The sequence below is a fragment of the Phalaenopsis equestris genome, unplaced genomic scaffold, assembly GCF_001263595.1.
Source record: "Phalaenopsis equestris unplaced genomic scaffold, ASM126359v1 Scaffold000152, whole genome shotgun sequence".
Taxonomy (NCBI): domain Eukaryota; kingdom Viridiplantae; phylum Streptophyta; class Magnoliopsida; order Asparagales; family Orchidaceae; genus Phalaenopsis; species Phalaenopsis equestris.
This window is the reverse complement of record NW_018164594.1, coordinates 977,657-991,632: the sequence shown is the minus strand read 5'-3', so window position 1 is coordinate 991,632 and position 13,976 is coordinate 977,657. Positions and strand designations below refer to the sequence as shown.

At 36.9% G+C, this 13,976-nt stretch overlaps 2 protein-coding genes across 4 annotated transcripts in view; one reads left to right on the top strand and one right to left on the bottom strand.

Annotated features, from left to right (window-relative positions):
• Positions 1–9,800, bottom strand: part of LOC110021922 (nucleobase-ascorbate transporter 11) — a 37,375-nt gene extending 27,575 nt beyond the window's left edge. For 2 of the 3 annotated variants that reach the window (XM_020720644.1, XM_020720645.1), the window contains exon 1: positions 8,733–9,793. In XM_020720644.1, the coding sequence (XP_020576303.1) occupies positions 8,733–9,234 (502 nt within the window). In that variant the 5' untranslated portion in view covers positions 9,235–9,793. Of the gene's footprint in view, positions 1–8,732 lie in introns of all 3 variants that reach the window. The other variant, XM_020720646.1, reaches the window with a different exon arrangement.
• Positions 9,801–9,808: 8 nt separating this feature from the next.
• On the top strand, positions 9,809–10,353 carry LOC110021923. Its single transcript, XM_020720647.1, has one exon. It carries the CDS (start codon positions 9,830–9,832, stop codon positions 10,292–10,294), a length of 465 nt encoding a protein of 154 aa, XP_020576306.1. The 5' UTR covers positions 9,809–9,829; the 3' UTR covers positions 10,295–10,353.
• The last annotated feature ends 3,623 nt before the right edge of the window (positions 10,354–13,976 follow it).

Sequence of the window (13,976 nt, the reverse complement as noted above, 5' to 3'; positions counted from 1 at the left end):
CCATAACATTTACTCAATAGAAATAACATAAACATCGATATGCATTAACTTTAACGACTTCAAATTTTTTATTTTTTAACTTTATTATACTATATAATTTTATCATTTACATCTGTCTCGGGAATATTGTCAGAATATAACCTAACACAACCATAACTAATATTATGTCGTCAACACAACGGATCGTGATTTAATTTACACAATTGTATAAAGTGAAAATGTGTCTACCGCCGTTTGCCAATATTTTCTCATCAACACAGCAATTAGCGATCTAAATATCACAATTATCTAGAAAGGTAGGATAACATCTACCTGAGCGAGTATGATGACATCCCTTATCTGAGGGCTAACTTCTCTTGTATGCATATACAAACATCCATATATATAATATTTTCATTTCATTCTTCAAGACATTACTTTTCTATGAGAGAACTTGTATTTATCCACTAAAAATAATGCAACTCTATTAAAATCTAATGTAATGCGATAATCTGATAGATGCACATTCACTAGCATTTTAAATGTCAAGTAAAAATATGGCATATACATCTGGTCATGCAATAAGCTAACATATATATCTCTATTAGAATATTTGAGTGGTGCAATAATCTGAAATCTTCTTAAAATAAACTATTATGCAACTATTAACACGGTATTAATTAACATACATACTTCATGACTAATGATATAAAGAATCATTGGTGATTAATTTCATTGTTATAATGCAAAATAGAGAGAGATTGTAGGTAAGAATGTATTTAAAAACAAGAAATATTACTGTAACTTAAGAAAATAATTACTCACCTCAACTTGTCTGCTTATCTTGGTCTCGTTCTCATTAAAAGCTTTTATTATTGCAACAATACCTAACATTAATAAGTATATATATATATATAACCCAATGACTAATATAATAAAGAGAAAAAGATACAGATAGATTGTATGAGTGGGTCCAAAAAAAGACACTCAACCCACACGGTACAACACACAAAAAACTCAAAAAAAGAAAGGGTACATATAAAAATCAAAAAAGCCCAAAACCATCAGGACGCAGAAAAAGTGAGGGTCATCCCAATTTATTCATGTCTCTACCTCTAGTTCTCAGAAGGGATCTAGCTAACAAATTGGTAAGGTGCATATCATTACCCGAAGTAACCAAAGTATCATTCATAAGATTCCTGAGCTCAAGTAGATCTTTATTCTTCTTCTTCCTCCTGGAAGTGTGAGCGATTCCTGAGCTCAAGTAGATCTTTATTCTTCTTCTTCCTCCTGGAAGTGTAAACCTGTCATTTCTCATCTGAAGAATGAGTCTGATGAGGTGGTAGAGCTATAGCAAAATAATTACCAATTGTTGTACCCACAATAGGTTCAAGTAAATGTGAAGTATGAGTTAGCTCTACACCAGATACTTCCTGAAGATGGAGACATGTGAGGTTCTCCTACTTATCAGTCTGAAAACTATCATTTGTAGATAATAGTCCTTCAGTATTGTTTTTAATAGGGTTTGAAGGTGTAGGCTGTCCAACAGAGCCATCTAGCATCACATCAATTGCAGTAACAGTAACAGTAGTGTCAGGGGGTCCATAGGGGCAACAGACATCTCCTGTCTTGTGGTGGTATCCTCCCCAGGTGGAACAGATATGTCCAGAACAATGGGGTTAGACCCATCCTTATTCACTTGAACCTTAGATTTCAAATTAGGATTGAGCTTGTGGCATTTATCAAGGGTATGCCCAAACATCTTACAATAATTACAATAAGAAGGTATGTGTTCCATAATGATTTGTTGTCAATATCCATTATGAGTTGTGCCCAACCAGACTTCAGTAACATCAAGTAAAGTAATATGTTTTTCCACAAGTATTATGGTCACAGAAGGTCTGGTTAGATTGAAAGTGGGTAGATATAGTTTCATAGAATCCCCAAGAATGACCCCAATAAAGTAGAGAACTTGATGATGAAAAAAGTGCAACTTGAGACCAGATAGACTAAATCATACCGGTACAGTGGGAGTTTCATGATTTGGCTCGAAATCAAGAGACCGCTTAAGTAACTTCATTTACTTGTTTGCAATATTAAAATATTTCTTGGAGAAAATCCAGGTGTAGTCTTTGGTCACGGTAAGTTAAATCAACACATGTCTTCCATCCATGAGTCTTACTTTTCACTTGTCTACTAGCTTAAGATCATCAACTATCTTTTTAATAATCTCCATAGGTGGTTGCCCCCACTGAAATTTTTCAATAAGAGCAAACTTGAATTACTATGTCAGGGTTGAAATTTCTAAGTCAGAGAAAAATATTGTTGTTTTCCAACATTTCTTACTTTCGTTCTTAACAAAAGGGTAATCATCTATATCATCTCGACAATCTTTATAGCTTGAGGGGAAGGCAACAGCCGACTCCAGCTGAGGGTTACCCACCACGTGGGCATAGGAGGCTTTGTCATGTTCAACCAAAGAAGAAGGGAGCATCATCTGAGCAAGGAGATCCACCTGCTGGAAGGTTGTCGGCTTACTCCTGCTGCGAGGTCACCAATACGCAGACGAACCGAAGCTGTCGGGCAGGGAGAGGCGAGCGTCGAAATAGAAGAACGACGCAGACGCAAGTATGTATGTATGTATGTATATATATATATATTTATTTTTTTAAAAAAATGAGACACATAATTAGATCTTATCTCTCTAATATTCCACTAAGTCAACGATCCCCTTGAATTCTTTTAATTAATTTTCCTAATTATTGCTCACAAAAAATATCTATTATTAATACTACTTAAATTTTGAAATTTACTCTGAAAAATTAAAGAAATATGACCCTTACCTTGATTGCTCTCCTAACTTTCCAATCAGAATTTCTTCTATATCCAATTTCCTGACCAAAAAAAAAATAATCTTATATTAATATTTAAATAAAAATCACTTATAATAATTAAATTCGAAAACAAAAACAATGAACCCTAACCCTTTAAATTGGCTCGGCTCAAAACAATTATTCCTGAAAATAAGGGTCATGCGCTCAAACTACCTCGCGCGTGCAGCTCCGTCATTCGCCTCCCTCACCTATGTCATCCTCGTTCTCTTCTTTTGTTCACATATAAGACTCACACAAACCTTGTCTACTTCATGTCGCAAACAACCGCACCGAACGACTAGGATTCACATTGCCCCTATACCTCTCTCAGTTCGTGTGTAAGCAATACTGTCGCAAGCCGTAATCTTCCTTCTCCCTCACGCAAGAAGCACGGGCACTTACTCTTACTCATCTCCTGCACTTCCACGTCTGTAGTGGCGTCAACACTGCAAGCAGGTAGTTCAGCACATCCTCCTTCCTTTACGCGCAGGAACTCCTTGGCTGCATCATCTTCACCTCACGAGCATGTGCCCTAAATGCATGTAATTTCTTTCTTGGCTTTATCTCTTGTGTGCACTTCGGCTAGTTTTGCATTACCTCTATCTCTTTCACTTCTCTTCTTCACTCTGCCTCTTTCTCTCCTCACTCTCAACTTTTGTATTGTCATTTCTCTGTTTGTTCAATTGGGCCGCTCGACCTTTATCACAAAATAGTCGAGATAGTGTTTGAGCCGATCCATCTACTCGACTCATCCCATAGATAAAAGTTTTATTTTTAATTAATTATTTCTTTTTTATTCGGTTATTATACTGCCTATGTTACTCGTCTCTATGAAAAGGTTATAAGTGTTATGCCCATTCAATGGGAAACACATTCTCACATAATGTGGTCTTCGATGAACATTCCTTCCCATATGTATCTCAAGCACCTACCAAATCTCTTGGTCATCCATAATTCAATTATTATCCTCCTCTCCTCACACCAACCTCCCATCAACTCTCTCAACCTAAGGCTTCATCTCATGGTATGGATTAGCACACATAGGGATGTCAAAGATTTAGTCGGTATATATGTAAAAAATACATTTTAGGAATCAAATATGTAAATACATAAGAATTTGGCGGTATGTATGTAAGTTCCCCAAGAAGTCTTTCTACATTTATGTATTAAGTATATAATTAGGTGATCTGTATGTAAATGCCTCTAAAATTTTTTGGGTATTTGCAATATATAAGAATTGGGTGATAAATATGTAAATGTCCTGCACTCCAGCTGCCCCGCCCCTCCCTATGAGATTTGGCATTAGGATTTAAGAATTAGATATGCACATACATAAGAATTGGGTGGTATGTGTGTAAATGTTTCTAAATTTTCACGCACACCCATGGTCCCACCCAACCTACCTTATCTAAGTTTCCTAGAATTTTCCCGCACCCCCGCGGCCCCATTCAGCCTTTCCCCCTAAGTATTAGTCTCAAACCAGAAATTTTCAAATTAAAAATGCTCTTTAAATGCAACATTAAAGCTTACCAATCTGAAAAGTTTTAGAAGCTAGAAGTGAGATGATATTTTTTCTCTTATTATTCGTATATTAGTAAGAATCATTTGTTTTTAGAAGTTTAGTAAATATAATTTAATTTGTTAAACTTTCTTTAATTTTATTTCATCTTTAATAATATCATATATAAAAAGCATGAGAGCTCGAGGAATGACTCAGCTCAATGGAAAACAAATTCAGGTTGAACAACAGCTAATTTGAATAAAAGAAAATTTGAATCAAGCTAAACATGAACTTGCTATTCAAGAGAAATTTCGAATAAAAAAAATTTTGAACGAGCCAAACACGAACAAGTTATGGGCAAGCTCAAGCTCCGCTTGTTCACACCCCTAAGCACACAACCCCCTCCACTCACTAATCAAACTCTCAGTGATCTTCTTCCTTTCCCCCTAAGTATTAGTCTCAAATCAGAAATTTTCGAATTAAAAATGCTCTTTAAAAGCAACATTAAAGCTTACCAATCTGAAAAGTTTTAGAAGCTAGCGAAAGTGGAAGTGAGATGATATTTTTTCTCTTATTATTCGTATATTAGTAAGAATCATTTGTTTTTAGAAGTTTAGTGAATATAATTTAATTTGTTAAACTTTCTTCAATTTTATTTCATCTTTAATAATATCAGATATAAAGAGCATGAGAGTTCGAGGAATGGCTCAGCTCAATAAAAAACAAATTCAGGTTGAACAACAGCTAATTTGAATAAAAGAAAATTTGAATCAAGCTAAACATGAACTTGCTATTCAAGAGACATTTCGAATAAAAAAAATTTTGAACGAGCCAAACAAGAACAAGTTATGGGCAAGCTCAAGCTCCGCTTGTTCACACCCCTAAGCACACAACCCCCTCCACTCACTAATCAAACTCTCAGTTATCTTCTTCCTCTCACTTGGATATCACCTGATACCCTCCTATCCCGCCCACCAACTAACCATAACTCTCTATCCCTCCTCCTCAACATCTCATTCTCACTCGTTCCAAAGCAGAAACGAATTCAAAAACTAAATATATATCATTAGGTACAAAACTCTCATTATCCTACTTGCTAGCCTTACAGGTTTGTCACCCTCTTAAAATTCTTCATCCACTATAGCTTTAACTTCAGCAAGGTAGACCTATCACTTCTCATCTCTCATCGGTACAACACTAATATCTTTACGCCCATATACTTACATGATATTCTCATAATTGATGATAATTCAAAGGTATATTGATTCACATTACAAAATTAAACTCTAGATTTCACCTGGTATCCTGCTTCTGGGCATTGAAATTACTCATGCTACAGACCATATTTTTCTTAGCTAACAACATTATCTACTCCAACTTCTATAAACTACTTAAGTGACTAGATGCAAACCAATCACTACTCCCCAAGCTTCTAAGAAGCAATCACATACTATCCTAGAGAGCCCATTTGCTAACCCAATGCTATATAGGCAAATCAAAAGTTTATTGCAATATCTTACCATCAACACATCGAATATCTCATTTGTTGTAAACCAACTTTGCCAAAATACTCACAATCTATAAATCTATAATTTTTAGTTACTCAAATGCCTTCTTCGATAACTAAAAGGAACCGTTCATTTTGGTCACTTCATTCAGCCTGATAACTTTACACTTCACACATATTTGAACTCAGTTTCAACTAGTGGCTTGGGTAACTGTAAATCTACAAGTGGTTTTAGCTCATTTTTGGGCAACACAATTTTTGCATGGATTGCATGTTGATGTCCGGCCCTCTACAAAAGCTGAATATTGTGCACTAGTTATCGATACTTATGATATCTTATGACTATGTCGTTTTCTCATAGAATTTAGAACTGCTCCCCCTCAATCAACTACCTTATAATACAATAATAATTTAGCTAAGGCACTCGCCTACAACTCAGGTTTTCATGCTCGAACAAAACATATCGAGATTGACTATCATTTTATTCGGGGTCAAATTATGTCCAAACAGCTCCAAGTTCATTATATTGCCACTCAAGAATAGCCGAGTGACATCTTCACCAAAGCATTATTCAAATTGCAATCTAACATGCTTTGCTCCAAGTTGATTGTTCTTGTCAGATCCATTAACTTTGCAGGGGTTAATAATACTTAAATACAACACAACACTTCTACCAATACAATGGCTTCATATTTGCTTAGTACATCACAACCACTATTTTATAACAACCACGACATCTAGGTCGTTAGTAGATAATTGAACTGATTTTGCCTCTAGAACCTTCCACAATCATTATACAACATATTCTATTGTTCATTATATATGCAGACAAAAATGTAATGACACGGATGCTCCATATTTTCCGCATATTTCTATGACACATCATCCTCTCTCATATATTTTGTAGTTTATAATTTTGTTTTCCTTTACATTTATTAATTTCTCTATTTTTTTGTTTGTTTTGTATTTTCTTAGATTTGTTCTTTCCTTTCCTCTCTTTAGTGACAAACTTAAAAGAAAGATCTATAAGTGCGGAAAAGGGAATCTAAGAAAATCACGTTTGAACTGTCCTTTTTTCTTTTTTAGCGCATTATTCTCTTAAGACAAACATCGAGATTGGTGAACTTATTGGCCTAACAATATTATACTACATCTTCTCATTTCTCTCGAAATTTGTTTTGTACCCCAACTCTTTTGTGTTAAGTGTCGCCCACACCATAATGTCACCCTCATTATACCCAAACTGTATAGCAGTGTCCTCCCAGGATTGTAGCAATCTACAATTTTCTAATTATGGAACTGTAACAAGCCAATCTTATCTAACTTAACTAGATCTGACCAGCGGCTCATCTTACCTCCTCTTCTCAGTGGCATGCTTTGGTCCTTTTCCTCATTCCTTAGAAAAAGTAAGCTAACGGCTTAGGCAAATGATACTATCATTACGGTCTGGACAATTAGACATTCAACCTGTAATTGCAACCACCCAATTGCAAGAGTGGAGCAATAACAACTGGGCTATATTCGAGCGAAGCATGCATGAAGAGTTAGAATCGTCTTCTATTCTTTTCCAAGGTGGAAGTAGGCCATCCTGAACATGAACCAGAAATCTTGCCTGTGAAGTAAATCATCATACTTACAATCCAACCAATTGGGAGATAATCCATACATTCTTTTTCGGGAGCGATTCATCCTTATCGAACACAACATACAACTCTTCACTGTTCTGAGCTCTTCAAGTGTGCTTGTTCCCCCTTCTCTCTTACCATGACAAGTCTTTTTGAAATCAACACGAAGGGAAAAAAAAAGAAAGCATTAGGAGACACTTCTAGCCCAATCCTAGACACTCTAAGATCCTTTTTCAAATCCGCTAGCTCCTCCCATTTCGAGTTAAGAGATGGATAACGTTCAATCCATATTAATTAAAATGAGTTGTTTCTCATTCAATATTAGTTCAAATGATTTGCCCAATTTAAGAAATACAAATTTACATTCAAATTAAAATAAAATTTAATATTTGAAATAAAATATTAATCATGTGCATTTAGAACATGCATATTTTTACTATTAGTCTATAAAAGAAAACCTATGTCACGCATTTTAATTAGTTCAAATCAGTTCAGCAAAACTAGGTTCATACTTGATAAGTTTCAACCCTGGGGATATAAAGACAACTCCAAGGGTAACAAACCTTTAGTAAGAAGTCCGCGTCTTGTTTCAATTGCCTATAATGAAAGGATTTTCTCAATCCCAGACACCCCGCTAATTTATGGGGTTGTTTGGTAGCGGGTTTTAAATAAGATTTACGCAGGAGCAGTATTTGACATTAGGTCCTCCAAATGCCAAAATGTGCAGAGATAAATCCTACGCCCATTTAAATCCATATTTGGGTTGGTTTAATTGCAAGCAGGATTTAACTTAAATAAAAATTAATAAATCCCATAAATTCTGATTTATCAAATCTATCTAATACATCCGGTAAATTCAGATTTATAAAATCCTGAGGAAATTAATATAACTTTAAATGCTACTTCAATTTTGCTTGAGATTTTTTCTACTTCAAAGCATATGCATAAGAAAAAAATACATGAACTAAGCTATGTACCTACTAATAAAGATTCATGAAAATAATTGTTCATTTAAAAAGTATATCACTAATTAATTAGCAAAACAAAATACCCCCATCAACAAAAAAACTATATAAAACTACATTACAGTTTCCTATAATAGTCGGTTAACTAAAAAACAAAGTTGCAAAATAATCACAGAAAAAATTCGAGCATGAATATTAACAATATGAACCAAGACAATGCTACAAACCAAAATATAAATCTCAACTGAAATAAATTATATATATATATATATATATACTAACCAAAACCCGGATTTTCCATGAGTTCGCACAGAAGCCCGGATTTAAACGGAGGCCTCGTCTGTGGCTCCAGAGGATCCGCTAGCAAGTCAATCTCCACTTCATCTTTTTTCGGCACTCCATCCCCCGATCCCATGGCCATAGCACGCTCCCCATTCCCGCGCTCGGCTCCATTTATACCCTCGCCCTTCCCTGTCACCGACAGATCATTCCCCAACCCTCTGCCCTCTTCCTTCCAACCAAATTCCGGCTCAATACCAATCTTCCTCTTCTCCTTATCTAACCTTCTCCCAACATCCTTCGAACCAGCACGCTCCGAATCCGGATCCGTCACCGGATTGATATCAGCACTAGCCCTTCTCTGCCCCAAACTCGGCTCCAGCTCGACCTTGGTGGCCGCTCCGTTCCCAAGGCGTCGACCAATGCCCTTCTCCAGATCCAATCCCACAGATCTTCCGAGGGGTTGGCGGCGGTGGTGGGGGTATTGCTGCCGGTGCCGCATCATCCCCTCCCTCGTCTATGATGCTGCTTAATGCACTCTCACCGGAGAAATTGTGGTTGAAACCCGTCCTGTTAGCCCACGATTTGAGCTCAAGGGGATGGTGATCCTTCTTCGAGACGAAGGGCTCGATCCTCGGCGGCCAGGGCCCCGGCCGCCGACGTTCCTTGTTGGAACTCGGCCCCGCCTCCACCACAGATTTCCTCTCCATTTCGCCCGTAGAGAGAAAGAGAGGCAGAGCAGGCCGAGGTGAAAGAAACCGAGAGTGAACCAGAAGAAATAACTTAAGTGGAGTGTGAGAGCAGATAGAAGGTGAGTGAGGTCACCCGTCCCTTTCAGTAGTTGCCCCCTCGCGAGTGGATAAACCCTGCATAGACAGATCTACATGGACCGATACCAACGGTCGTAGTAGTGTTTACGAACCGGGTCTACACATGGTCTTTTTATTCTCCCCTCGACCCTTCTACCGAAGCAGGGAAGTCTCGCGCATCTTCCATTGTGCTCACGTGTGCTGACAGTAGGCACCATCCAGATCTATAAACCACACTCGCCGCTCGCCCACAGGAACTTCGAACCGCGGTAGGGAAGAAGAACGAAAGCGATGCAGTTCACTGTTGCTCTTCGAATGCTCACCAAGCGTGTACTCTCCCGGCCGGCGGGCACTACCCTCTCGTGGTCCTCCACACGCCCTCTGTCCAACAGCAATGATTTCTTCTGTTTGGGATGGGATGGCAGACCACTACTGAACAGCCTCAATAAAGGTGAGACAGGGAGGCAACGGCTGGATGAGGAGGAAAGCAACTCTGAAGCGGGAGACTACCGAAAATACCACGAAAAGCAGAAGTCGTCGCCACAGTTGAAGGTGGAGATTGTGGCCGCGCGGAAACCGATTATCCAAAGGGCGAACCATGGGGGCGACGAGAAGGAGATTTTGTTGGTGAGGGAGACGGTGGATGATGCACTGCTGCGGGCTGAAGAGATGTGGCGGGCGGCCAAGGTGAGGGGGGATCCTGATTCGCCTCAGGCGAGAGCGCTTGCCAGGATTCTTCGCGAAAAGATATTATAATAAACCCAATATTTGCTGATTGAAGCCACCAATTCTGTTGGTTCTGGACTATTACTTTGTTGGCCTTTTCCTCTTCTAATGTAGCAGAGAGTTGGTGTTCATATATATATATAATATAAACCTCCTAGGAAACTTTTATTCCAACTAAATCAAAAATGCAGAATAAGGCAAGAAGCAACACGCCCTTGCAACTCGCACAAAAAAAAAAAAAAAAAATAAAATCTAAGGTTTCTTAGAAAAGGAAAACAACAACTCACCCCACCCATGAACACAAAAAAGAATAAAATAAAATAACTTAAAGCAAATTCAATTGAATAAGTTGATGATTATATGATTTTGTATGCAGTGCACTGTCTAGATCTTGAAGTGACACTTCTACTCGAAAGTTATTTTGTAAATTTTATTAATTAGTGATATGTCATTAATATTTTTTTTTTTATTATCAGCACAAATCTTAAGATGTGATACTGTCAAAATGGCTCGTTGTTCTTAAACAGCTAGTGTTCGGCTCGTTTTGACTCGAAATACTAATCATCAATTATATATATCTATATATATTGATGAGTAGTACTTTTAAAAAATTTAATTGACTGCAAGGCTATAAAGTAAAGATTTAAATTAAAAATATTAATTAAGAAAATAGAATGAAAATTATTCAATTAGATTCAAATGATGTTTTAATATAAACAATAATTTTTAATATAAAAATGATGTTTTAATATAAACAATAATTTTTAAATCTTGCCCCAACCCTTAATATCTTATGGTTATGTGATTAAGGTTATCAAAACGACTCTTTCTTCGTGAATAGCTCGTGTTCCGCTTGCTAAGCAAATGAGCTGAACACGAACACACATTTTGAGCTCGAAATATAAACGAGTCGAGCACGAGCTGAGTCTAGTCTTGAAATAATTTTTAGTATAAAATATTTAAATTTCAATTAAAAATCATCTAGAACTTCGATTAGAGTAAACTTATAGTTAAACTAACATGCTCGACAAGTAAAAGACAACAACTCCAAAGTTGGTCCAATTCAGTCAAATCAAGCCCAGATCGAGCCGTTAAACTATTTTTGAAAGCTTTTAGTGTCAAACTGAAATGTCAAATGGCTTTGAAATCTGACAAACTTACTTTCAACTCGAGTGTCTCGATGAGCCAAATTCAGCAAGTCCAATATCATTCAATTCTGACACTATTAAGGCACTTAAATGCCCACAGAACATCATCCAATAAATAGGATCTCTCTAGGTCGTTTGATGGAGTGGCTCAGATTTTTTTTCTTATTTGTTGGGAGGTCTAGATTCTATAAATAGTCTTTGCCCTCTTCATGAAATGGTGCTAAGGGTCTATTTGAGGCAGCTGAGGCTTAATAATAAGTTGTTGATAAGCAACTGATCTAGATAAGCAGCTGATCCTGATGAGTTGGTTGGTTGTTTCGTTTGTGCTTTTGGAAAACAGTTGTTTTGCAACCAGATAAATGACTATTCAGCGCCTGTGCAATAATGTTATTTGCATCAGAATTGTCGTAATAATATATTTGATAATTGAGAAGCAAAAAATGACTTCACAACAGTACAAAAAAATATGCATACCTCACTTAACAGTAAGTATTAAGATTGATAAAAAATTATTAAAATTAGAATTAAAAATATGATAGTATTAATTTTAAAATCCAGAAGGTGTATGTCACGAGCTACGTCGTCCTCTAGTGGTACTGTCTAATCACTATCAGCAGTGGAATCTGTAGGATTGTCTGCCCATCAGAAGAAGTCACTCTTCTCTGTGATGCCCCGTGGGATAATGTAAAACTATCTCCTATATTTTATGTGTCCGACGTGACATCAGTAGGGAAGTCTGTAGTATGTAGTCGCACAGCACTCGTCGGGAGGTCCCTGAAATCCTGAAATTCATCTTTCTTGAATGATTCAAAAGACAATTCATTAGTCAAAACAAAAGTTGAAATTGCTAAAAGAAATAATTAATTCTAATTTTTTGCAGGCGTCAAGTTTCAGAGAATAAAGTAACCAATATACGAATATATTACAAGAAGACAACAGACCTGTCGGCGCTATTTTTGGTTGGAGGAGTTGCCCGTAAGAAGCTGTCGGTCACCGGAATCAAAATCTCGTCGCCAGCTTCAGAAGAACGTTTTAATTTACATATATATTTAGTTTAGAAAAATATAAAATCAAACTGAACCCATATGTTTCATAGTTTAAATGAAATAGCGATGTACCTCAAACCCTGTATATATCCCGAAGGATAAACACAAGACATGAGGATGAGGCTCGACCAATTAAACTAAGGAATATATGGCTTCTGTTTAGTCTGTGAAACCTTTATATTTGCCTAAAAGTTCTCTTATTTAATATAAATGATTAAATAGAGTTTATATTAAGTTGGGTTCGGTCATGCTTCCTATAAGGGCAAGCCCCTATAGTTAATAACATCTTAAATGACCAAAGTCATCTAAGAAGGCTCTCGATAAAAATCAGGAAATATTATCTTCAAGGAATTTCAAAGGGTTGGACTCTTCAATGAGATAGGACGTGAAGGTGTGAAAGGGGATTGGTTCAAATTTGGAACATTTTTATTGTAGAATCCAAATGAGGAAGAACTAGGGGATGTCATGGGTCCAGAGGAGAACCCCGGTGACTTCCCAAGCCATCCTAATGTTTGGCTTCATTTCTGAGAAGAAATATTTAGGTGTTTCATCCTGCCAATTTTATTATTTAAGGCTTACATTTGTGTGAAACGATCACACAAATAGCCTAGAAGATGTGAGGAATTAGGTTGTGACAAACGACAACCTCTGACTCCTAAAACGAGATAGAGCTTATATTGTATAGCAGAGCTATGCAAAAGGCCTAAAGAAAAGGTAAGGATTAAAGTTACATAAGCAAGCAACCTCAAAGTCCTATGGCTTTGTTGTTTAACTCTAAGGAAGGAAGATTGGTTTAGCTAGGAAGACAAATTTTACCGTTGAAGATGGTTGTGCTGCCCACTATGCTAGCTCCATGCTCCTCGCCACGACGAGTTTGAGTTTTTTAGTATGTCAAGTTATAATGTTAAATCAGGTGGCCCTATTGTTGAAGTTCTTTAAATTTTATGGGGGCATATTAAAGTTGATTAGAGCGACACCGGTTAGGATCTTACGGTTCTCTCGTTCAGGCACCACTATTTTCTATTGGATTCACTTAGTCCAAATGAACTTACTAAACTCAACTTAATGAGTTCCATAATTTCATTTAGACCGTAGGAAGTCTCGTTAGCAACCTTAGGTTACCTCCTCCGAGGAATTCCCGATCATCAGATAGAGAAGTCTTAATTTAGTTGAAGTTGTAGTTTTGTGTGATGTTTGTGATTAAATTTTGAGTTGTTTTATATTTTGAATGTTGTGGCAGGGAATTTTATCTTGGTTGATTTTAGATTTTGGTTTTGGTTATGGTTATGTGGCTATCCCGATGGTTTTAGTTTTCATGCAGAAAACTGTAAAAGCGTACCTGGCGAGTCTTCTCGTTGCACCACCTGAAACTTAAAATGCATGTCAGGGCAATTTATATAGAGGCAAAAAGTAAGGTTTTCCTAACCCTATGTCATATCTTGGTGGGTCCTTAGAAGTTTAATTAAGGATGATTTTGTCAAGTAAAACATATTAAGTTTAGTAGATCTCCAAGATATC